The 26,217-nt window shown below is 49.8% G+C and overlaps 1 protein-coding gene across 1 annotated transcript in view; it reads left to right on the top strand.

The window, feature by feature from the left end:
• The window catches only part of SENP5 (SUMO specific peptidase 5), a 54,392-nt gene extending 42,280 nt beyond the window's left edge, over nucleotides 1-12,112 (top strand). The window contains exon 9 of the mRNA XM_062499090.1: nucleotides 11,289-12,112. Coding sequence (XP_062355074.1) covers nucleotides 11,289-11,378 — 90 coding nt within the window. The 3' untranslated portion in view covers nucleotides 11,379-12,112. The remainder of the gene's footprint in view (nucleotides 1-11,288) is intronic.
• Nucleotides 12,113-26,217: the final 14,105 nt, after the last annotated feature.

The following is a 26,217-nucleotide window of genomic DNA, read 5'->3' on the forward strand; positions in this document are numbered from 1 at the left end:
AGCAGATATTATCCGTCGCCTCTCCCTGCATCTCCTCCTTGCAGTATCTCGCCAGTGCCTGTGAGACAGCAGCTCTGCACCACGAAGTGCCTGGGGCTGCAGTGCCATGGCCAAGGATGCTGTCACCACTCCCTTCCTGCACCCAGCCCGCTCATCAGCACAGGGTGAGACACAGCCCTCCCTGCTGCCCCAGCCTGCTCTGCTGCTGCCCCCCAGGAACAGCTTTTTCTGGGTCAATGCCTCTTGACATTTCGGGTTAAACAGGGTGAATTTGTTTTGAGACTCACTGGAAGAGGGGTGTGCGTGTGCCCCCACCAGCCCATGGCCTTCTGGCTTGCTGCTGCCTGGGGGAGAAGAGGTGTGGGGTGAGAGGCATCAGCCGGTGATAAGTACTCAAAATTGATGTGTGTGATCAGCCATGTGAGCACACCTCCAAAGCCGAGTGCTGAGAGGGATGGCAAAGGAGGGCTCCTGATTTTGGTATGCCAGCCTCCATCCTGCTCAGAAACAAGAGGAATTGTCTCCCCCTGGGTCCCCCACCTCTGGGCTGAGCCCGAATTCCAGCAGCTCTTAAGACATCCCTGAGGCATAGCTTTGCCTGTCACTCCTGCAGCTCCGCCTCTCGTTCCCACTTTTGCCTCTCCACATTCCTCTCAGCCCTGCCCCAGTGCAGCTGCAGTGCCCTGGCAGAGACCCTCTGTGCCATTCCTGCTTCTGCCCTTGCTGCCCTCTGCCCCTGCCTGCGACAGCCACATCCCTGGCACGTAGGATATTGGCTGTCTCTCCTGCTGTGGGCAGCCTTCAAATGCTCAGAAATCACCAGTGAAATCCCCCCTGCCCCAAGCTGGCCCATAAATCACAGCATTATAAAAATAAAACTGTTTTGTGCGTGCATGCACATTTCAGGTTGCCTTTTAAACCTGAACTTGTTTCTCACACGTTGGCAGAAGAACAGAGGGGAGTTGGAGTCAAAAGGCAAGCTTGAAAAATAAACGCATACTTCTCTCTTGCTGCTCGTGAAGGGCTCCCAGAGGAAAACAGAGAAAAACAGGGCAGGAAGAGGCCCCGGAGGGGTCAGTGCACCCATTCCCCAAAGCAAGGGCAAGCTCTTCCCTGCAGGCATCAGGATGGGGTGATGGGAGTGCCAACATAGTGCCCACAGTCTCTCATTTCCATTGCCCTCTCGATTTTTCCCTTTCTCCCTTTTCCAGCCGTTTTTCCCTGCTTTCTTGTGGTCCCATGTTCATCCCCGGTGTCTGTCCCTTGTCCCTGCAGGACTGCAGCACTGCTCTGGTGCTGTGCCCTGCCCTGGCCATGCCACATGTGCTCAGCTCCTGTGTGAGCCACCCAAGGAAGAGACTGAAAGCTGTGCTGTCTTAAGCCACAGTTTAACATAATTAGACATCCTGGCTTGAGGGCAGTAATTACTTTTATAATCCTTAAACATATCTTAAAAAAAAAAGTAATTGCCTCCCAATTCAATACCTTTCAAAAAATCCTTTTAAACAGCGCTGCCTCCTTCAAACACAACTCAGTCAACAGTAATTACAATAAATTATTCTAAGTTCTGAAAAACATATAGGAATTAATCTATATGTGTAAACTGCTAACCAGTTCTTGTTTACCCTTCCCTCCCGCGAGCCAAGTGCTTCTCAGCTCCCTGGCTGCAGCCCTGCCCTCGTTGGGCTCCCATTCTTGGGATCCAGCAAAGCCTTTGCCTGCCCTCAGCAGTACCAGACCTGCACAAAGCCCACCCCATCAGGTTTGGGCTGGACACGACAGCAGCCAGCTGTAGCTGGCACTTTGCAGCCTTGGCTGCGTTTTGGAGCCCATCCACAGGCAGGCACCAAATTTACCAGCATTTTAGGCATAACTTCACTCTAACCTGCAAGGCAAAGGTGGCATGAGCGCTGGCCAACGGATTTGATCCTCAGCTGGGAAAAATAAGGCATAATTCTGCTCAAGTCAAAGGCAAAATCATGATTCACAGCAGCTGAGAATCTGGCCAACAGTGTCAGCAGCACGACAATAACGTAATGTTTTCATTATGCATTGTTTTTTTCCAAATACTTAAAAAATTATCTAGGAATTACTCACACATCCAGTAATAGTTACCAGTCTTGGGTGTTTAGGCAAAGGTTTCTTCAGACAGGGATGGGATTGAAACAGCTTTAGCTATCGCCTCTCATGCTCTGTGCACTTCTCCTATCACTTCTGCTCTCCTCCTCCTCTATGTACACAGTCCAGTAACCTCTTCCTGACAATCTCCAGATCCACAAAATTGCTCAGTTGGAATTTTGCAGTAAATAGAAAATTGCTTTGCTCCTTTCTCTCAGGACAGCACAGAAAATGAATCCAAATGAAAAAGCAAGTAGTGTGTATCTGGTAGACATAAACAGCACAAGAAAGGCAATTCTGTTTTCCAGCCCCGCTGCAGAGCAAATGACCTTGGAAATAATAAAAAGCCTGGGGCCTGAGCCTGCTGCACAGCAGCATGAGCCTTTATTTGGGGAAAGGCTGGAAAGGAAAACCTGGAGGAATGGATATGTTGATGTGCAAGTCTTTACCAGCTGAAATGTCTCTGCTTGGGTCCACAGCTCACATCAGGAGGAGGACAGAGCTCATTAGTGCTTTCAGCCTCACCTGGTGCTCCTGAGATGCTTTGCCCAAACCATCTCCCTCTCCTCTGCCAGCTGCCCACAGTGTGCCTTTCCCAGTTCGGAATGCCTTTCCCTGGTTGGGGTGGTGGGATGATGGCGCATGGCCAGGGGTGAGCAGCCCTCCCAACACCATATTCAGTCATCCCTCCAAACATTTGTAAATGATGAAAGCCTGGTGAGCAGATCAGGGTAATTCATGGCTGTGGGAGGAAGGACGGGGTAAATTTATAATTCTAATTACATGTCAAACCAGTGCACCAGAACATGACCAAGTAGGAATGTGCCTCTGGCTCAGTCGGTGGCATCACCCACATCCACCTGCAGCACTCAGCAGAAAGAGCTCCATGTGTGCTCATGGAGAGGCCAGGAGAGAACCAAGAATTGAGAATGAGAGGCTGTACCTCGGTGTAGCTTGTGTCAGAGGGAAAAGCTGCTTTTGCTTCTGGGGCTGCCAAGGGGATGGTATCGTTCAGAGCATGCCCGCAGCCTGGCTCTGACTGCTGGATCCAGCAGCACTGGCCAGGTCATTGTGTGCTGTGAGCCATGTGCTTTTTGATTCCCACATTTCTTCAGAAAGAAGGAAATAAATAAATAAATAAATATCTTTTTTAAAAAAAGTCCGTGGAGGCAGCCAGCAGAAAATATGTGTTTAAAAAAATAGACTCCTGGATAAGAGCAAAAGGGCAGCATGTACAGCTCTGCTTGGCATGGTTCGCTTGGTGCTGGGGACGCTGTGTCTGCCTGCACTGGAGCAGATCAGCAGCTCTGCAGGGAGAGCACGGGGGTCCCAGGACAGCTTCACCCCCTGCAACTCCCCCAGCACTGCTTTGCCCACCCATTTATCCAGCACAGAGGAGTGAAAGCAATTTGTAATTTCAAGAAAGGCCATTGAACGGTAATAATCCCAATATCTGCTCTGTTACTGCTGCTTTTTTAGACCCAGCTGCTCTCAGGCAGAGCAGGGTGTTGGATCTGCAGAGGTGAAGCCAAATGGAGGCCAGGCTGCCGGGACAGTTGAGCGAGTGCAGCTTGCATGGCTGTGAGCAAACGACAGGCTTAGGTTTCACTGAGGATGGAAGGGGCAAAGCAGTTACCCATGGGGTCTGGAGAGCTGAAAAATGCCCCTGTGACCTACGCGTGTATCTGCCAGAGTGGCGTCTCCCTAAATCTCAGAGCTTGTTAACTCAGATACATTTTTATTTTGTAGCAAACTATTTAATCTGAGCTTCAGAGGCGCAGCTTGCTCCAGCAGAAAGCAGTGAAATGACGAGGGGGGGAAAGGGAGAAGTAAATCCCACCTGTTTCCTGTTTTTATTTCCCCTACCCCCATCTTTCTGTATTTTCTTAGTGTTCCCTGGTTGTTTGGGAGCTCCTGCAACTTGTCCAGAAATACCTCTGCTAGTTCAGTGGCATTTTGGAGTGCAGGAATTTAAGGAGGGCGTAGAAATTCCTGATGCAACTTTGAGATGACTAAATGTGGGTGAAAGCAGCTCGCTGCTTTTTCATTTAGAATTTATCTTTCGTGTCTCCCTTCTCCTCTCCTGACCTCTCCTTTGTCCCCCTCATGCCCAGGAGTTGTGGTACCCAGCTTGTCTTCTCCTGCCCCATGTCCACAGACATTTGGTGCACATGTGTGGTGGTGGCCGTGAGATCCAAACATTCCCTCAGACAAAATCCTATGAGCAGCTCTGCAGACTTCAATATCTCTGATGGGGTTTTGGGGACAAAATTCCACTATATTTCACTGTAGAGGAGAAATCCCTGAATGTGGGACTGGTCTGAAGACGTCAGCTGGGAGATACAAGTTTCATCTGATATTTCCAGGGTTGCTTTGATGGTACTTTACTATCCATCATGTCATGAGAGCAGCACTCAGTTTGGGACAGGAATTTCCTAAGCGCTGCACGTCTCAGTCAGAAGCAGCCAAATTTCCCCGCTAGAAAGATTCCCTAAGAAAACAGTCAGGATGGAAAACCAGTCCATGAAAGCATGCATCACCTTCCCTGCACCCGCCATCTCTACCTTCGCTGCCAGGGTTAGCAACACAGACAGAAAAATGTTTGCGAGATGCTGCCTTGCTACCTAGAAACCCTTATACATCTCTGATATGATCTGTACCACTCGCCTCACAATACACCAATATATTTTAACTACAACCCGAAATGTTGCAAAAGAACCTTTTGAGTAAGTCTCTTTGGTGCAATACAGATACGTCAAGGCTGATTGTTATTGTACATGTCAGGGCTGTTGAAGTGCAGGATAAAGAAGGCCATTGTGCTCCCACAGAGGGGACAGCTGGGATGATTAATGACTGCTCCCTCAATTCTCCGAAGAAGAGATGGAAGTCGGATAAGGCCTCCACTGGCGGTAGGGGCAGAGCACCAGAAGACATACCCAGAGTGAAAAAAAGAGGCTGGGGCTCCACATGGAGGGGCAGGATCAATAGGCAGCAGGCTGCCGGAGCGCTGGCAGCTCACAGGCTTGCAGCGGGAGCGGGAAGGTGCTGCCTAACACTGGGGCTTGTGTTTGCTGCTCTCACCTCCTTTCCTAATCCAGGCTTTTTTCTCACCGCTTTTCTGCTTCCAAAAGTGGCTCTTGGGAAGGCAGATGGTTGCCCATTGAGTAAGGCAAATGGCAAAAATCAGGGAAATTGCAAATTGATCTTAGCTGAACACACACGGTGACTTTGTTACCCACTTTTTGAGCCTCGGCGCAAATACCTCCCGGGCTAATTCTAAGGCGTGCCAAAGTAAATTACATTTAGTTTGCCTTAAATAAACAATGACTCTTCCAGGAAAGGTTTGTCTCTTCTGGGCACTTGCATCATTTATCATTGCTCCACTGTTTTGAGTTGGCTGCCCTTTTAGGGTGAGATGTCTCTTGGTTTTAGTGTGTGCACAGCCATAGAGAGGACAAGGTCTTACCCCAAGAAAAATGTACTGAGAAGATGTCATTAAAGCTAATGAGAGTCCAGGCAGCTGCAGCTCATTAGAGAGTGCCTGGGGCCAATTGTAACTGAGACCTTTAAATATACATCATAGTCAAATAAACAACATCATATTCGATCTGCAAAGTCTCTATCAGTTCCTGCCCAGTCCTTATCGCCCAGCCTTACATTTTGCTGAGAAAATGTTCCCTGTTCAATAACAAACCCAGAAGCAAATGAGAACATCACACTTAGGAGTGATGTGCTCAGAAATGGGCATAGAGGAGGGGGGTCCCTTCGCCTGAAAGCTAAATTTGAAATTAATTTATTACAAGGGTAGAGGACACACAGGGCTCAAGCTCTCCACCCTGCCCATAGGACGACATGGAAAACAGGTCAAAAGAAACTGCAAAGATGCTGAAGACCAGCACATTTTAAACAGAGTGAGCTATTAGTTTTTCTCTAGTTCCTTTCTTTGGCTTCAGAGCATGACTTTACCGTAAAAGAAAATGAGAGGTTTCTGACACTACTTTATATTTGTTGTCGTTACGAAGCATTTAGTGAGGAATTACAGATTTACAAGCATGGGGATTTCCTTCTCAATCAGCAGAGCTCTCAGAGGGACTTCCCATCACCCCCCTTCCCCCACGGGCAGGAGCCCCCGGGCTGCACCATGGGCAGGCTGTGGCTTCCTCCTGTCCTCGCCCCACGTGTGATTATTAAGTTCTTATCGCAATAAGGAGTCACTGACACTGGGCTGCTTTCCAGGGAATGCTGCTCCCTTAATAGGCCATTATATCTCGGTAATAAGGGCTAAACTCTTCTGGGGGCATTTAATCATAAATTAAGTAAAATAACACCACCAATCCTGCCTTTCTCCCAGCCCTCGCTAAGGGGGGGTGATGCTGTCCATGGATCCTGGTCAGTGCTGGCTTCTCAGGCTGATGCAGGATGAGCACGGCACTGCCAAAGGGGTGCAATGCCCCTCACACTGTCAGGGCCATGTCTGGGTGCCCATAAACAATGCAGATAATGAAACAAATTGGGGACAGACTGGGGCTGGGTTCATTGACTCCAAGCCCAAGACCTAGCTCCCACATGAGGTCTCTGCACCCTCATTTGGCAAAGGGCATCTCCAGTTCCCATCGTGCTGGGGCCTGGGAACTGGCTCTCACTGTGGCATCTGCCTGCTTTAGGACAGTGTCACAGGCAGGATCATCCCTGTGACAGAGCCATGAAAGCAGCACTGACACTCATCTTGGTGGGAACTGTTCTGTTTGGGTAGCTGAATCCCATCCTCTGTAGCTACACCATGGAGTAGGTGCTGTCCTGGGTGGATTAGACCCAGAGTCCCAGGTGTTGCCTCCCTGCTGGCCACAGCTTGTCTAGAGGCTGAAGCCAAGCAGCATGAACTGTATCACTTCCAGGGTATTCAAATCTCACAGTATCCCAGATGAGGCCAAGTCCACCCTGTCATCCAGGAAGGGTCCCTGTCCCACACCACCCCAAGTCACGTTTAGCAGAGTCACGTTAGCAGAGCTGCACAATTTCCCACTCCCTGGCACTGTTTTGTTGATTACTGTGGACATGACCATAGTGACCTGCAAGAGCTCAGCTGAGCCGAGAGTTGTCACTGCCTGTGTGGGGCTGCTGTACCTTCTGCATTTGTGGGAATCAAACCACAAGCCCATCTCTGCTCCCATCCAGAGAGCTGTGGAGCCTGGGATGGGGGAACCTCCCACCATGGGGGCTTGCAATGTATTCCCCTACCATGGCTTGCAAGGTTGTCTCACAGCTGGAGGTTTGTGAGGTGGCCTCCCACTATGGGAGCCTGCAAGGACTGTGAGTTCTCACCTTCATCCTCTTGATGACACTGAAAAGCAGGAATAGGACACCAAGTGAGGGAGGGACATGAATGGCAGCCCAGGGAAGGAGGATCTCCAGCACCAACACTGCCAGGGAAGGAATATCATGTGGTGGAGCTGGGGCAGAGCAGCCCTGTCCTGCCCAGAAAAAGGAGGAGTTGCCACACGCTTGCTGTTCCCACAGGACCTGGTTTGCAATGGGTTACCCTGATCCCAGAGGGACCTTGTCCAGATGCAGTCCCTGCTGCACCCAGCCTCACATACTGCAACAGGCATCAGTAGAGCCAGGGAGCCAGGCAGGACAGCTCCTGATGCTCTGCCCTGGGGCAACGGAGCTGCCAGTGCTCCTGCAGCTGTGCCAGATGAGGCAGGCACATCTCTGTCCCCGGGGAGCACCTCCCCACACCAGGTATATTGATTTAATTTGCACCTGTGCATTTCTTGGCACAGCCCGACCTGCAGCAAGCCAGGAGTAAATTCAGTTAGGAGATTTCTGGCACAAAGCTGCCCCAGCTGAGCTAAGCCAGCATGAAACAACAGGAGTTCAGTGGGTTCAGCTTCATGTGCAGCCTAAACTTGTAGCTTCAACCCTGCCCTGAGACAGCAGGAGAGAACAGGAGGTGTTTGGGGTGAAGGGTTTTGCTGTGGGTAATTTATGTCACCTTAGACTGACACCTTTGCTGATACTGACTGCCCTGGGTGGAGGTTCTAGATTATACCTGGTTGCCCCCTATCCTCACAGCTCTACCAGCACCCTGATGTCACTTAGGGGTTCCCCCTTTCCCCCTCTTCTAAAGCATTCTGAAGTGTCCATGCCCTCGGAGCCATTCCACTGCTGACCTCTGCTCAGGCAATGGGGACCTGTGAGCAGGATACTGATGCTCATACTTGAGGTTTTTGCTCAGTTCCTTTCTAATCCGAATTTTCAAATGCTCATAACTTATGTCGTTTGGGCTGGAATTTTCCAGACGTGATCTCCCTACAAAGGTGGCTCTTTCCTTTGCCTTTTATTTTCTTTTTTTTTTCCTAACCGAGGAAAAACATTCAGCCAAATGGTCTGGCCATGTCCATTTTCTTTCTTTTTCTTTCTTTTTTTTTTTCTTTTTTTTTTTTTTTTTTTTTTTTTGGTAAACACAGACTTTTCTCATTATATATTAGAATTATAGTTATAGAGTCACCTTTCTTGCTGTGGTGTCAGTGGGGAACAGCCCTCTGGCCGACCGCCGGGGAGCTGGCGTGCGGAGGGGGATCCTGCCGTCCAACCCAGCTCAGTTTTCCTCAGCTCACCCAAACACTGACCCTCCCCTGAGCCCTTCAGGTGCCCCGGGAAACCTGAATTACGACCCTTGAAGAAGACATTTTGCCCAAGAGCAGAGCAATATATGCTCCTACTTTAGTGTTTGTTTTCCTCCAGCAAGCTGCAGGCAGGTCGAGTGGGGGCCAGGCTGCTTTCAGCAGGAGCCCTGTGTGGGCTCAAGTTCAAAACCCCTTTTCCTTCCAGATTTTCCAAAAGCACTGATTTCCAAGTAGGGCTGGGAAATACACATTTGCAGGCATTTTGGCCGTATTTATGCTGTTGCTGCCTGTCATCTCTCTGTTGTGAGGATCTGGGGGATGATTCCCACCAGAAGGTGATGGACATCCCCACTTGGCTCAGGATGGCCAGCAGTGAGGACAGGCAGCACACACATCCAACTCCATGGAAGTTTTGTGAGTTCCTCCCTTCCTTGTGGTAGCAAAGGGGTTAAAGTCGACTGGTTGGATCCCAGGGGGCTCTTGGGGGGCCGTGGCTGTGCAGAGCGGGGCGGAAGCCGCTCCCCCCTCTCTGCTGCTGCTCGCCATGATGTCACCTCCCTGCTCTCCCCAAGGAAGAGTTAAACAAGCCCGTGTGCTAATGGGGCGCTGGGGCCAGGCCGTGCAGGTGGGCAGCACCTGGCAGGGGGTGCCCATGGCTGCAGCTGACAGGGGACCTCAGCCCACGCACAGCCCTCTCCAGGGCTACGTGCCACCTCCTGGCTGCTGAAAGGTCTTGGAGAAGCTGGGGCTGAGAGGAGTCATTCTGCTCCCCATGTCCCTTCTGATGCCTGGTGGGAATCTGGAGCAGGCAAAGGCTGGAGAAAAATCCCCATTACATTTTCCAGGGATTAATAGGTCATCCAGGCTCTTTCTGGGGCGAGATTGACCACAGAGCATCCCTGCTGTGCCTCCTCCATCCCTGTCTCATGCTGACAGCAGATGCGAGTCCAGCTTGCACCCTCATGCAAGAGAAATCCCTGTCTGCAGCCCTTCTCTGCAGAGAAGAAAGGCGTGCAAAGGATGCTCCTATGTTTCTCCAATTAATGTAATTAAGAGAATTAAACTTTTGGAGAGAGTGAGTTTTTCATTTTCTTTTTATTTGATTAGGGAAATTCCCACTGCACACTCTGTGCAAATGAAACCCAGGCTCCTTTCCGTTGTTCGGCAGCCCCGGGAGGACACGTTACCTTTCAATCTCGCACACTAATGTGTTTAGAGTTAAAATCCCCCCGCCCCAGGCGAGTAAAGGAAGGATCCCAGAGCCTTGATTAAAGCACGGCTTCCTGAGCAAGGATGTGCATGTGAAGCTGCTGGGCTTGCAGTGTGCCCTGCGCAGCCAGCCGAACCTCCCCATGAACACCAAGAGATGCCACCACGTGCTGGCGCTTCCAGTTTTCTGGTGGCAAGTCCAGGGTCATGCAATAAAAGCCAAGGAAAAGCAGGACAGCCCTGGGATGGGGTGGTTGGTCCCCACATTTCACTAGAGGTCTGTCCTGGCCAGCTTGCCCACGTGAATTCCAGTGCCGTGGCCCCATCAGGTGGTTTAGCACGTAATACCGAAAAGCAATTATTTTTTGGCAGACTAAATATTAAAAGCTCTTCTGCACAAGACTGTATTTAGCTATCAAGGTTACTGAAAAATAAAACATGAGTAAAAGTCTTTGTACAATCCTGCCATGAGGCCTCAGGTACTTATATTATCCCACAAGCACTCCAAAATTACAAACCAGCTCCCCAAAATGAAATAGGCTTAAAAATCAATAAGAATAAAAATATACATTATGACTTTTAATTTTTCTTCAGCTTTCTGAGCATTTTAGGCACACAGGGGACATGTTAGACATTAATGAAAGCTGCTTTTCTCATCTAAACACAATTTCAGGTGGTCCTAACTTTGAAAACCATGGAGACATCACTGGGTCTGTGGCAGGTACCGACCTGGACAGGGAAGAGAAATAAAAAAACTGGGGCAAAATGGCACCACTTTAACACCACTGGGGTTTCCCACAGTTTCTTGTAGCTGGAAATGTGTCTACAAGGAGCCAAACCTGCTCTTTTTAAGTTTTTTTTTTTTCCCCAGCAAAAATCTGCTGACCCAAAGTCTGGCTTTCTGGTTCCTCCCATTTAGCATAATGAATTGGAGATAGAGCTCCAGGAGCGCCGTCTGGGGTGGGAGGAAACCACAGGACGGCTCGGGAGGCGGCGCAGGGCCCTCGTAGCTGCTCTGACATGAGCACAGGTGGCCCAAGAGCGGGCTGGAGGTGAGGCTTGGATTTCCCAGTGTTTGGCTCCTCTCCAGTAACAACGTTAAAGATCCATGGCAGAAGATGAACAGGGTTATCTGGATTTAGCAGGAGGCGTTACCTTCCTTTTCGCCTCCAACGGAGGAGTGGGAACAGCTCCCTGCGGTCTGGAGGAAAACTTGAAGCTTTAAAGCCCATCAGGTTTCTAGGCTCACAACGAGCTCTTCTGATTAGATTTTTTTTTTTTTTTTTGATTAGGTGAAATATTTTTTTTTCTGTTAATCTCTAATTCCTCCAGATTTCCCAAGGGTCATCCAGAGGAGAGAAGCTGGAGGAAGGAGGAGGGAAAGGCTGGGCAATGTCATATTGGGAAAACGGCACAGGGTAAGATTTATGGATGCTTTTCCACAGCCTCAACTCTGTAAATAACCATATGGGCAGTGACTTGCTTGTGACAACCCACAGGTGTCCTCAACACGTGGTTTTGGAGAAGAAAAGCACCCACAGCCATCACCCAGGGACCAGCCGCCCATCACCACAGCACTGGCAAGCCTCCACTTTGGGAGGATAATGAGCATTTTTGGCTGCAGCAGCAAGGACGCCATAAAACACCACGAAGTGCTGGTTGCAGGCTTCTCCCATCGCTGCTCCCGGCATCTGTGGAAGGGAAAACTTCCCAGTGTAACATCCACAGCCTCTTAAGTAAATAGTCTTTAATGTTGCACTAAAGGGCTGTAGTCTTAATATGTAAAATCTGTTTAGCTTTTTTAATTCTTGGATCGTGCTGTGGAAAGTCCTCCAGAAGTTGCCTGTTGGCTTTTTTCCCTTAGCCTTTGGTCTCGGAGGAGCTGCGGCCAGGAACGCCCTCCCGGAGAGCCACAGCAGCCCCGGGCGAGCGGGAGCGGGTGGGAGATGCCCTGAAGATGGCAGCAGGGCCATGGGTACCAGGGCTGCGACAGCCGCTGGGTACCACAGCGCTCCGCTGAACGCTGGGTGAAGCCAATACTTCTGCTTTTGAGAAGAAGAAGAAAAAAAAAAAAAAAGGGTGGGGAGATGTTTTGTAACAAATGCCGGAGCGCTCCCCGCAGCTGCAACTTTCTGCTACATCAGGACGGAGAAAATCACACCCGCCCGTTGCAATCTGCCGGGATGCTAAAAGGCTCATCAGTCCCTCACAGCTGGGTCCTGCCTGTTGAGTGGCAGCTGAGCCTTTTTAACGAAGCATGAAGGGTGGGATGGGTTTCCCCGACGGCTCTGGGAGCTGCCAGCTTCAGGCTGAGGGATTTATTTTGGGGTTTCTTTTTTTCTTTGTGCTTGTAGTCCTCGGAATGTAGGCTCGTCACTGGTTTGTAGCTGTTCTACTTGATGGCACGAAAGCAAATGCGAGATTGAGCCAGTGCCCATTTGGCTCCTGATGGGGCTGTGTGTGTTCTGGTGTGCTGACTGGGTCTGCTGGGTGCTGTGGAAATATGTAAATAAAAGAAAAAGAAATCTTTCCCCAGAGTTCTCCCAACCTTGAATTAGGAAGGCTGAAGTGCTGTCAGTAAATACAGGCTGTGGCTGGGAGAGGCACAAACAAGCGTAGGGGAGAGCACCAGGAGGAAGACAAGGAAGTCGGGGTGCTGTGGTTTTGTTTAGACTCGAGTGCTACAGCTGAGCTTGTCTCCTGCCTGAAGTGGGGGAGCTCGGGAGAGACCAGCCCTGCCAGGGATGGGGATGTGTGAGGGGGAGCAGCAGCCCTGGAGGGTGGGGTGAGGGAGGGGACTGGGGCAGGGTTGATGGAGCTGGGCAGGAGGACAGTGGCAGCACCTATGGGGAAAATACCCAACCTCACCCACGGGGTAGCAGGGCAGTAGGAGGGTTTAACCCACCACTGTGGAAAAGTGGATGTGGGTAGGTGGCAATGAAGGCAAGGAACATGGCGAGTCTGAGCAGTAGGGTTGAAATCATCATCCTCCGGTGCTCTGACCTTCATCTCCATTGCAGCTGAGGGATCTTCCTCATGGCCAGAAACACTCAGATGCTGTGCAGACAGAGCAGCTCTGCTTCACGCAGAGCTGGGCCAGGCAGAGTGGTAGGCTGGCCCCAGAGATGGGGTCCCCTTCTGTGTAGAAGCACTGGTCAGGAGACAAAGGAGCGTTGGGGCCCACAAATCTCAAGGTAAGGACCCTGGGTTTTGTTAATGCCCCTAGAGCTGGCTGATGGAGTGGGGGTTGTATGTAGGGGAAGGGAATGGGTCCTGGGACCTAAACATCCATGTCTCAGAGGACAGTAGCTGTACAAAGAGAGCTCTGTGCACCGACAGACAGACAGGGGGAGGAGGAGGTAGAGATCATGTAAACACTGTGAAGGTAAGAGATGTTGGACCAAGGCACGAAGCACGCACTGGGAGGCGCCCAGTGACAGCTCCGGATGTCGATGCACAGGCACAAGGGGCTTCAAAGGAGAAGGCAGTGAAGCAGCACATCTGGCAGAGGTGGGAGGTGGGCTTGAGGCAGTGCTGCTGCAGTGGAAGAACATGGAGATGGGATGTGGGAATCCATGGCTGCAAGTGAACACAAAGCCCCGGTGCCACCACACCCAGCATCGGTACATTTGAGCAGTTGTGTCCCTGGTTCAGTTCCAGCACAGGATATGTGATATCTTTCCTAACCCTGCTACAGAGGAGAGGCTTGTGAGTTGCCACTGTGCCTCCTGAACTGTGGCACATTGGCCTTATGCTTTGCAGCAAGTGCCACAGTGGGAGTACCTGAGTGCACAGGGGTCTGTGGTCCCCTCTGTGGACATTGGGCCCAGCCAGCAGTGCACCCATCTGTCCTGCCAGCATCACCCATGTTCTCCAGCCACTGACAGAGTCCAAGCAGCACCATGCTCTTGCTCAGACAAGATCTTTCTGTGCAGGTACAGAAATGATGACATCCTTGGTGCCTGCCCTAGGTGTCAGCATCCCTGGGGCCCCTGTGAGTCAGCACTCAGTCCCCTCTGCCTGGAGCACTGCCAAACCCTGAGCAATGATTTCCAGTGCATGCGGCCAGGTTGTGTGTCAGGAGGATTAATGACAGAGGCTTCTCAGGGCTCTAAGATCTGGGTCTAATTTAAAACCAAAACAAAACTTAGAATTTTGGGAGCAGGGGAGTTGCTGTCCTGGGGCAAGCCTGTGATGCAGCTCGTCACATATCCGATCTTGCAGAAACATGTGCCAGGACCTTCAGAGAAGGTACAAGCAAACACCTGGTACACAGGAAAAACCAAGCCTCCCAGGGGTGCTTTCTTCTTTGTCTTTTGCTATTAGTCATTAACTTATGCTCCGAAGCACATGGCCTTATCTTCCCTCCAGGCATCTTCCTTTTATCTACCTTGACTCATGGAGCTACAGAATCTTCTATTAGCTGCGTAAATGTCAGATCTTCTTTAAAATCTTACAAAACTCTCTGCCTTGTTGTATCTTACAGCAATGAGTTCCACATATAAATCATGTGCTGGTGTAAAAATGAGTTTCTTATCAGTTTTTAGCTTTCACTCTTTGGATTTCACCATCTGTCCCAGCAGAGCTTTCATTCTTGCATGAGGGATGGACACTCAGTGTGGAGTGAGATGGATGCCAAGACCAGCTCTGGTTTCCCTTGACTTTTTCTGGTAAAGGGCTTAAAGCTGGTGACTGGAAGAGTTTGACAGCAAACCTCCTCTGCAAAAAGTCTTCAGCAACTTTCTTGCTGGAAAGAGGGGCTGGCAGTGGAGCAGCTCTGCATGCCAGAGGGATGCGAAGTTCAGGCTGAAGATGTCTCCCAAGGCAAAGGCTTGGGGTTGTGCCAGGTTGTGGGAGGTGGAGGTTTGGGAAAGGGCTGCAGGGCTTAGCCAAGGACCAAAGGAAATGTGGAACAGGGGAACGTTTGTCTTGATTTAATTTGACACTTAAACTGAAAGAGTGTGATTTGTAGCTGTGCACATTTAAAAAGCTCCTCGAGATAGGGAAGTGGAGGCAATAGCAGGTTTGGATGCCAGATCAGATAAGACCCTGTGGGTAATGCCTCTACCTTACTCATTTTTATTCAGATTTATCTCCATGCTCCTAAAAAACCCCAATGGCTTGAAATTCTCCACAGCTGACTCTATTTCCAATATCTCCTTAACTGTGAGGCACCTGAACCCAATGTGACACTCACTGTTGTGTTACCTTAGCCTGGGACACCTCTCCCTGGCCCTGCTTTCATATGCCCAAAGGCAGTTTGGTGTCCTGGTCTCTGCTGAACACCAGGCTCTGTGTTTCGATGTATTTGAGCAGCTTGGACCAAGAGACTTGATGGGACAGAGCTCCAGAGGTGATGGAAGGGGATCCTGGAGGCCCCTACTGTGTGCAAAATCCCATTCACTGTGTGATGTCACTGTGATGATTCATATGTATCCTGATACAGAGGCTGGTCCTTGAGGAAGGTGGAGGGAACAGTGTTAGAAGGACCATTGAAGGTTTTGCTCACCAGGCCCCATTGCTTGTGCAGCAGAGACCAGAGCAGATGCCTCAGGGCTCTTTGATCTGCACAGGAGCTTTGCTGGGAAGAAGGGAAGCAGGCACAGCCTGGGCATGTGGAGGCATCACCAAGGAATGTGCCCACACCCACCACAGGGCACATCATGGGGTGCTGGCATGAGAACCCTACAGGGAGCCATTCCAGCAGCCAGGTCCTGAGATGGGGCTCTCTGCAGGTACCAGAGTAGCTGGTGGAGCACACAGAGACTCATGTAAGTGCTGGCCAGGATGAATGTGTTTGGCACTGACCCTAATCCTTTCCTGCCAATGCACTGATTGGAATTGAATTTCCAATATGAACGGTCGTGGGACTCTATCTGCAAGCTGGCGAGGAGAGCTATAGATTTTTATCATGTGTTTCACAGCTATTTCTTTAATTTAAAAAAATAATAGGAGTGACTGCTGAAAACACTTCAGCAGCCAAACAGTCGTGGTGGTGTTGGGCAGGGCAAGACGTGGCTGGATGTGAGCTGGGAAGGCAAGGGAGGAGTAGCAGCTGCCAGAGCTGCAGCCCAGCACCAAGGCAGCACCAGCTCAGCCCCTGCTGGGTTTGTGGGAGGTTTCTCAGCCCCTCTGGGATAGAGGTGATACTCACTCCTGATGGGTACTACCGCCAAAATGAGCTTGTCCTCCCTGAAGCTTCAGCCCATTGTTTCTCACTCACCACGGATGAGCCCTTCCTCCCTGCAGGATCTCCACGTGAGGGATCCCATCTCCTTCTCCAGGGGATGGCTGACCCCAGCCAGGCAACCACTCCAAGGCTTTGCAGACTTCTGGCACACCTCACTGACCTTGGCCAGCTTTCACTGTTCATTTCCCACTCCATTTCAGGGTGGCACCCAAAATAGGACATATTCACAGGGGTGACTGTGGCAGGGCTGGGGAGGGTGCTGGAGGCAAGATGTTCTTTTTGTATCTCCCAACAATACTCCTTTTTTAATCTTTTAATCTTTTTTTTTTTTTTTTGTCACAGTACAAGGCTCCTGACTTGTGTTCAGCCTGCAATCCATTACATCCCTCAGCTCTTTTCTGCAGAGCAGCTGCCTTGCCAGCTTCTCTCCGTATTTATTTAGGCTTCCTCCCCTCTGCCCTGTATTTGTTCAGTTGAACCTTGCACTTGTCTTGGTGAACACCCTTCTGTTTTTCCTGGCTCTGTCTCTGATTTATGAAGATTGTTCTGAGCTCTAATCCTGCCTAGACGAGTTGCCTGAGCATTCCTGGCTCTGGCAGGAGGCACGAGTTCTCCAGCAGGTGACAAGAGGTGATTTTTATCCATGCACAGGTTAAGGGCAATCAGTTCCTCTTCCTTTGACCCTTTCCACTCTCATATCTTTAACAAGACTGGTCCATGTCTGGCAAATACCCAAGGAATGCTCTTGCTTGGGGATTCAAAAAAAAAGAAAAAAAAATCAAGATAGGCAGCATGCCCAGGCAAACATCCTAGAGATGCTGGGGAAGGGGCACAGCATGACAATGCCCTGGAAGTGCTTCCCCTCTGCCCCTGTTGGTATTACTGCTCCCTTTTTTTGTCCTGAGCAGTTTGCAAATATTTTCAGTCCTGCAGGTTGTTTCCATTAAGAGGGAAAAATCAATGAGGCAGCCAAGAGCCTGTGGCTGAGCCTGCTCACTGCTAAAAATGGACCAAATGCCTCTTTCCTGAGTGCAATGGGGTGGGTTTGCTTTTTCCCAGCTCTGACCCCATCGCTTCCCGAAAGCTGCTCTGTGTTCCGGGCCTCCCTGCCTTGGAGCTGCTCTGGCTTCTCCTCCCTCAGCCCGAGCCCAGCCCCAGCACTCATCCTCAGCTGGGGCTCAGCAGCTCCTGCTAATGGGAAAAGCATTCCTGTCATTTCATCAAGTTGCTTAATAATTTGCCAGAAATGCCTATTGATTTCTTGCACGCTTCTGTGCAGACAGAGGTAAATAAGAGCCATTCGTCATTGCATTATGTATCGGTAATTAAAAATTACTAGGTAACTTGAACCAAAAATTGAATAATTTGAAATAAAATTAAATAATTCTAAGTAATCAGTACTAAATGAGACCATTATTTTACTTATCAGTGACTAAAAATTACCAGGCATTTTTCCTCATTTGGATGCTCTCCTTCGCCCTCCGTGTCAGTAGAGCCTTTCTAATTTGTTTTAATTGTTAATTTTAATGAGTAGTGTTTTTCTGATAACATTTTAGCGTGTTTTGTTGTTTTTAGAGAGGGTTTTTATTGCATTGCACAAAGCCTGAAGCACCTCAATGTGGGAGCAATTTGGAAGCTAAATTATTATTATTTATTTAAATCAAACCCTCCAGCCTCTTTAACCGTTTGGCTGATTCTGTAATTGCAGTACCAGTGTGATAGAAGTGCTCATGGGGCTGGCAAGGAAGTGTCTGGATGCTCTTCCCATCTCGGTGACCGTGGCATATCCCCAGCCACTGGTTCTGCTTCCTGGGAAGATCTTTTGGACCTGGAGCTGTGCTTTTACTCCAGGTTTCCCCAGCACCTCCCATTAGTGGTTTAGAGGCACCTGAAGTAGGACATGAGTAGAAACCTTGTGTTTCAGGGTTTCATCCCATCCATGGAGTAAGCAAAATTTGGGGGTAGGCAGCGAGACACCAATTTCAGCTCAGTTTTTTTCTGGTTGTGGCAGCAGGGCAGGATGTGGCTGGTGCTGAATTGCTTTTGGAAAGGGTGGTGCTTCTTTGATGTGAAGTCACTACAGTCCTTAGGTCAAAGGCATCTTTGATGCTCTTTGAAGCTCTCTCCTGTCCCATTCCTGCCGTGGCCAGTGGACTGTGTGTGTGCACCATGCCCCTGGAGCCCCTGAGACACTTCAGGGTTCCAAGAGGCCACCAAGACTCCCAGACTCTTTGTGTCTGGTCAAAAATCTCCAAATAGCTCAAGGTGAGCTGTTATTCCCAGGGGCCCCTGACCTTTATCTGCACCTATCCTCCTCCAGCTGCTTTCTAAAGGACTCCCAGTCCTTGTGCTTGTAAACTGGCAGGGGAGAGCAGGGTGGGACTGGGACAGCGCTGCTGCGTTCCTCCTGCCCTGTGAACCTTGAGGAGATACTGAGGCTGATTAGCCTGATCCCCCTTGAGCTTCCCACCCCTGCAGGGCATGCCCGGACCTCCATGGTCTTTCCATTGTGCCTGGCAATGGTTTGTCACCTCCCTGCTCCGTGGCACGATGCGTTTGTGCGTTCAGACGGAAGGATGCTGGCTCACTTCGGTCGCATTACAGTCCCCTGTCTGTGGCAATTTGCGACGCGCCATCGCCCCGGGGCACGGCAGGAGCTGCTGCTCGCTGGGAGAGCACAGATGCCTTTCACACACGGGTCAAAGCCCGGGGAAACCCTGCAGGTATTCACTCAACCTGTGTCTGTCCTGGAGGTGTTGGTGGGGCTGGGGTGTGACTGGCACAAGGCCAGGCTGGAATGCCTGGCTGGGGGGCTCTGAGCATCCTGCGCTGTGCTGCTCTGCCCCTTAATGGCTGCTAAAGGGACAAAAATCTTGTCTCTTATGTGGAGATGGAGGTTGTGAAATATCCTTGTAATGTTGCCTTAGTGGGTGCCAGCCCTCAGCCTGTGATAACCCCTGCTTTGTGTTAACCAAACAAGATAGCAGATTGAATAAGCAAATAATTTGGGGATTTTTTTTTCCTTTTTCTTTAATGAGATCTTATTCTCTTACCTTCTCTGAAGTCGTAGCAAATAACTGTTTGGAAAGCTTCGCCTGTTGCTGGTGTCATGCCTGCCTCTCTTCTTGGGGTCATGGTGCTGCCTTGGGGTGAGCCTGGGAGTCAGGGCAGGGAGTGGGCTGGAAACATTGAGAATGGACTGAGAATGGCAGCCTGGGGGTGGCTGCTGCAGCTGAGGAGCAGGGGGAACAAGAGGAGGGGAAGGGTGAATTTATTCTTGCAAGGTCTGCCTCCCTTCCATTTGCGTGAGATACCCATTCAGCTTCCCAAATCCAAATAGTCCACTGCAATCTCCACAATGGGCTGGGACTGGTGGGGAGATACTTGGACAAATCTGCTTCTGCCCTGTTGCAGGGCATGCAGGGAACCCCCAGAGTCTCATGCCCACTTGCTCAACCCAGTGGCCCCAGTCTCTGCCCCAGCAGCCAGCCTCTGCCCTCTGATGAGACACAGAAGCACCAAATTCAGACCAAGCAGCCCCAGATCTCCGGGGTGCCTGGTGGAGGGATGTACCAGGGGTCTGGACAGGGCTTTTAGTTGAGGTCTGCCTGGAGAGGCTGCTCCCTGCCTTGTACCTCTCACACCCAGGAATAGTTTTGTGGTACTTGGCATTCATCCCCCTACGCTTAATTTCATCCCATTTAGACCTAGTAAAAACTATTCCCTGCAAGCAATTTATTCAACAAATGTAGCTGGCACTTTCTGTTGCTGAGTTGTCCAGGAAGAGACCACAATTTTTAATGATTTTTTTTTTCCATTCAATGAGTGCTCTTTATGGCAGTATTTGAGCTCAGGGTTGTTCATGAATGGCAGTGTAGTAAAAAAAAATAAAAATTTCCGGTGCCCTATCTGAGCTGCAGTTTGCTATTCATGCTGTGAGGCTGGGTGCCTTATCACACTAAGTATTGTTTCTCTCCCCTGAATAGGAGCTCTCATCTCCCTCAACTACCTCCACTCCTACCCAGAACAAAATTAATTTCATCCTGCAACAAATATGGCTTCTTGATTAAATGAATCTGTTGCCAGCCCTGAAAGATATCTCAGTGAGCAAAATTTCATTTCTGGTTGAACATCTACCGAGGAAGTCACAGATACAAGTGAGTGGCTCCCAGAGGAGCTCAGGGCTGTATTTACAGTGCTAACCTGCTTCTGATCCCCCTACTCCTGTTTGTAATGCCCTGGAAGGCAGCTCCTGGTGGTGTGGAAATACCCTGGGCACCAGTGGCTCCTCATCAGGTTCTCTGAACCCCAATGCCTGTTCCTGGCTGATGCCTAGTCAAGCTTGGCAAATTAAGCTCTTTTAATTTTTCCTTAGAAACCAATCCCTCGAGCCCATTTTTTCTGTGGTAGAAGAATATCACCACCCCCCCCACACTAATTTCTCTGCAATTTCTTGGTGTACTCTGAAGCCCTGAGTGTGTTTCTGAGCCTGGGGTTGGAGGTATGATACTGCTGGCATTGCATCCTCATCCTTACCCAGCTCTATGCCTCTGTTACCCACAGACACTGACTACTCCTGTCACCATCCCACTCATTTTCCCTGCCTTGTTTCCAGGCACTGAAACCTTTTCTATTCTGTCTGATCAAGACAGAATAAAAACGTAGGGGAGTACTCACGGCCGCTTGCCCAGGGAGGGGTTTGCCAAAACTGTCCTATTCTGGAACATTTTTATAGTAACTGTGTGATGAGGAAAAGATGGTGAAGGCTCACCGTTCTAATTAGGATCGTTTCTGTCTTGCAAGAGGGATTGGTGGGTAGTATTTATGGATACGAGTAGGTTCAGAAAAATTCCTAGCACCATCTGTTTGAGAGAGAACAGGAAGAATTCCAATATGCTTTAGACCTTGAAGTGCAATGTTTGTATAACAGGCTCATAAAATCAATTTCTAATAGTTACAGGTACCCCCTCAGGAATTTAAATAGTCTGTTAACAAAGTTATTCCATCTGCCAAGCAAATATATTAAATATGGACGTTCCATGCTACATGTATGGTTACATGTACTGCATGATGTGCCCTTGGGTCCTGTGTGTCGGTTTTGCTCCTGGGTTACACTTGGTTTTTCCTGATGGCAGCTCACTGTTTAGTCCCAGCTCAGTGGGAGCTCACTCACCTGCCTTTGGCCTGATAATTCACTGTTATGGTCACCTTGTTCTTTGGGAGCTGAGTGTGCGGGTTGCTCTGTCCTGGTCCCCTTCCCGTCTTCTGCTCAGCTACCCATGGATTGTCTGGGTGCAGAGAACTGGCCACAGGGGTTGGAAGGATTGTAGGGGACAGAGGGGTTTGAATTTGCAAACTGGGAACATAAATGGGGCAGGGTAATCCCTTCACACCTATTTGGCAGACTTCTCAACTGGTGGTGCGGCCTGGATGGGCCAGTTGGGTTTTGCTCTTCTCCTTGCTCCTCCGTTGCACCTCACTTTTCCATTACCCTTTGGATCCATCAGTGCCCTGCGTAGTGCCAGAACTCCAACTGCCTTGTGTGCTTGGGAACAGGCTGACAACTCGGGGCATATGCAGGCAGACTGCAAATATGTCATCCCGTTAACTAAACAGTTTGCATTTAACGCTGCCCGTGGAGCTGAACGACACCTCGCCAATTCTGCAAAGGTTGTGTTCTCAGTGTGATCAGGAGTGATTTATGGCTAGAGTTAGGCTGTGTGTCCAGAATATCGATGGAGGCGTTTGCTGCCTATTGTGTTTAATAGCTGTTGGGGTCCCTCTTTTTACCATTGTGTCATTTGCTGCCTGCCAGCCTGTGCAGGTCTGGGAGCGCGTCTCCGTCGGGCAGAGTTATTGATTGCGGCGTGCTTGGAGTTGCTGCAGGCTGGGTGCTAGCAGTGGGTGCCTCTTCCAAACAGCTGCAGCAGGCACAGCACTCGCTGGCCACTGTCCCCAAGTCCCCTTATCCACCTGCTGCAGCACCACCTCAGGGAAGGTGCCCTGGAGGGAGGTGATCTGCCCTCCCCTCCCCACCCTGTAACAACAAGAACCAAAGTGAAACTGCTCTTTGCTGGGGAGTGGAGCTGGAAGGCGAAATCTGTACGGTTTTAATGGATTTACCCTCTCCACCCAGAAAGCAGATGAAGCACAGAAATCCCATGGGATTACCAGCAGTCAGGCAGGAGGCATCCTGGAGGGAAGAGGCAAAACCCCGCATGTCTGAGGCGTGCCAGGAGACTGGGATTTCCTTCTGATGATGATTTCTTTGTGCTAGGCCATTTATTCTTCTTTTTTTAATTTAAAAATCCACATTCCCACTTCCACATAGCTCGTTATCTCAGGGCGTGTGATGAGGTGTCCAGGGGTCTGTCCCAGCAGAGATGATGCAGAACACATTCGCGCGGGCTGTTGGATCTGACCCCCCTCTCCCTCGGGGAGCGGGTGGTTTTCATTTCAGCCTCTTCCATTAGGAGCTCTAAGGGGAACTCCATCTATTAACTGAGAACGGCAGGCCTGTAAATTTTGGCAAGAAAAAGTCCTTGGAAGCAAATCATCTGTATTTTCTCAGGGCTGTTTGTCCTCCCTCTTTGCATGTACAGCTTTTGCTGGTCGGGAGGCAGGTACTGCCACTGACTCCTTCTCCACATGTGCAGATTGATGATGTCTGCTCCAGAGCCTGCTCCCTCTTCCCTTTCTTTCCTTCTCAGTTTTGTTCCTTCCCTTCTGAGCTGTTTCTGCTTTGCTTGGGAGACTCCTTTATCTGCCAAGTCCTGATGTGTATCTGTTCATTTCCTAGGGCAAACACATTGATCTGTGATTTCTGTTACGATACTGCAGATTTCTGTTCCCTTTATTCTTTTTTTATTATTATTATTTCATACTTTATCCTGCCATCTAGGAGGTGGTTTTTGTGCTATGGAGAAGCTCAGTGTTTCTAGAAAAATGTGTGTTTCCCTGCGTCAGAGCTGTGCCTAATTGCATACAGAGCAAGCATCCATCCCTCTTAGTTCCAGTGTAATTCTTTGCGGTGTGTTCCTTTGTGATTGTGTTATTCCAGCAATAACAGCCACTCTCCTTCCAGATATTTATTCTTTTCATGAACATCACAATACTGGCAAAGGGTTGGGGTTTTTTTTTCCATCTTAATGCTCTACTTCGTAGCTCAAATCAGGGATTTATGCTTCAGGGATCTCAGAGAAGACTTTCCTCTTTTCTGATACCTCTTTCCAGAAGTGCCATCTTTCTATGCTGGGATTTGGAGTTCTTGGACATGTGTTACTGCTGCCGGGGATGCTGCTCTCTGCTTTTAGATTTGTATTTACTGCCGTGCTTTGCTCTTTAATTTTGTTGTTCTTTTTCTGGCACAGAGTCGAAGCGATGCAAATGAAGGCTGGAATATTTGGTTTGCACAAAAACCAACCCTGGCTATTCCAAGTGGAGGTTGGCACAGAGTGGGAGAGCAAAGGGCAGCATCTTTCCATGCAGCTACTGCAGCTCTGGGCACCCTGTGAGGGCTGTAATGGAGGGGGCAACAGCCTGGGCAGAAGTGGGTATCCCCAGTACCTGTCACAGCAAGGTTTGGAGAACAAAGTGCAGATAAGGCAGCAATGCCTCCCAAAAATACCACTTACTTCTATCACACCTCTCTCTGTGCTGAGGATAACGCATTACTTTTTCATCCTGGAAGACCTTATTTCTTATTATGAGTTAGTTTTACAGCACCCTGATGTGTGCTCAACACTTTACAGTGCAGGGGAAAAGATGAGGTCCATGTGACAGATTTACCCAGCGTTAAATCCTGAATGAGTTACAAAGGAAAGAAGCAGCATGTCTGTGCCCTGGCCTTCATCCTGACCTGCTGCCACAGGGGCTTTGAGACCCTTCCACATTTTTTAGTGACATGAGGGATATTTGTCTGCCCCATGGCAGCCCTACTGCCCACTGTGCTCTGCTTCTCGCCCAAGCCATCACTTTTGGCAGGTGGGAGTCCCGTGAAAGCTGCAGCAAGGAGGGCATATGGCACACAGCTTCCAAACAGGGACCAGGGAATGGTGCCGTGCCAGGACCATTTGACAGCCTGGCACAGTCCCCCTGAGCCACCTGCGAGTGGGGGAAAATGTTGGCATTCAGCAGAGGCTCATTCACTCAGGCTGGCACCTCAGCTGCAGGCTGTGCTGGAGCCAGTGGGACCTAGAGGCTGTGTCAGGGTGGGTTTGTGGCTAGGAGCCATGCTGGAGGAGGGTGGGCTGCCCCAGGGTCATGTCCCATCTCAGGCAAAATCCCTCTGCCCTTCCAGAGGGTGCCTGAGTGTAGGATCACCTCAACCCAGTCATCTGGGCAGGAGAGGTGCAGACTGCCTCCTCACAGCCCTGGGGATGCTCATGCTCCACCAGGGTCAAAATGAGAGGCAATGGGCACTCTGCTCCATGCCCATGCCTGGGTGCTGCCATTGCCCTTCCTGGCTACATGGGAATGGCTCCTGGGGCTGGAGCATGCCAAATTTCACTTTTCAAATGGGGTTTCTGGCACCTAGCCAAGCAGCATTTCGTGTTGTCAAATATTTTGGCAAACTGCATCTCAGCTTTAGTCTGAAGCGTCTTTCACTGGGGAAGCGGCGTCGAGCCGAGCTGCTGGGATGATCCCAGCGTGGAGGGGAGCACAGCACTGCCAGACACATCCTGAACAGGAGCTGCTGCTGCTGCTGCTGGGGTGCCCTGCTGCCCTGGCTGGGGGGCACTGGGACCACAGCTGGGCAGGGTGACTGATGAGCAGTGAAAGGGACAAAGAAAGGTGTTTCAAGGTGACTGTAAATGGTTTGTGAAATCAGGCTGAATGGGGAAAATCGTATTGACAAGAATAAGAGAACCTTGAAAAGTGATTTTTCAAGTCTCGATTTTGGCTTTTTGTTCTGAAATTGCCCTGCATTAAGAAGCGAATAAAAAAAATGAAAAGAAAAAAAGCAGCTCTAAGTAAACTAGAAATAGGGGGACTGTATTTTTTTTTACCAGCTCATTGGAAAAATGAAACATATTTGTTCTGGGTCAGACCAAAATGAGCAAAGCAATCAGTTATCCACAGAGCCACGCTGCAGGCTGGCTTTCCTTCTGCTCTCTCTCCTGGGCATCCTTGAAAGAATATCCAATACCTTTTTATGATGTTTGAAAGAAAATATCTCTGAGGAGAGGAAAAAAAAGCAAAGTGTGATCCCAAAAAGTCTGCTTTCACAGCTTGGACAGACCCATCTTTCCCTCCCGTGGCCGCTGCTCCTTCCTCCTGCCTGTCACGTTGTGTGGTTAGAGCACACACACTCACGGCCCCAGCACCATGATAGGTTTTGAAAGCCTGAGAAATCCTCCCAAAAGCCTGGTTTCCGGCCAAAAAAACCCGAGGTTATGCAAACATACACGGAGCTTGCAAACAGGCTGTGTGTGTTGGTTGGAGAGCAGCTTTGTGAAGCAGGTGTGAGCTGGTGCAGGAAGAGCTGCGCTGCCTGATGTCTGCACTGAAATCACTCTGTGTCAGCCTACGGACTGAAACCAGGGCTCTGGAATTAAAGAAAAAACAACCACGGGAAAAAAAAAAATCCACCCTTGCAGCAGCATCCCAAGCACAATCCCACTGGATCCCAGGCCAGTTGGCAGTGCCATCTGTGCAGGTTAGGGCTGCAGGACCCCTTTTTGAAACACCACCAGCCCACCTGGGGGCAGTGGGGTGACCCCTCCCCAACCCAGGCACCCACCTGCATCCCCCACCATGCTGACACTATGCTGGTTGTGCCCCTAGAGCCCTGCACAACTTGTTTATGCTTGCGTAGAGGTTTAAAGGTGAATGGCTCCTCAGCAAAAGCACACCTGAAATCTTGTGCACCAGTGAAACTTCCTAAAAACCCGGTTTCTGTCAGCTGCCAGGAAAAAAGCTTTTTTGGGTTTAAAATGTGTTCAGAAGAGTCATTCTCTTATGAAAAACTGTGGCTGTCAAAGCACCACAGTGGAGTTGCATTTATTACATATTAATGACTCCATATCAGTAGTGCTTGCTTTACAGTACCCAAATATTGGAAATATCAAT

Source organism: Cinclus cinclus, chromosome 10 (assembly GCF_963662255.1).
Source record: "Cinclus cinclus chromosome 10, bCinCin1.1, whole genome shotgun sequence".
Lineage (NCBI taxonomy): Eukaryota > Metazoa > Chordata > Aves > Passeriformes > Cinclidae > Cinclus > Cinclus cinclus.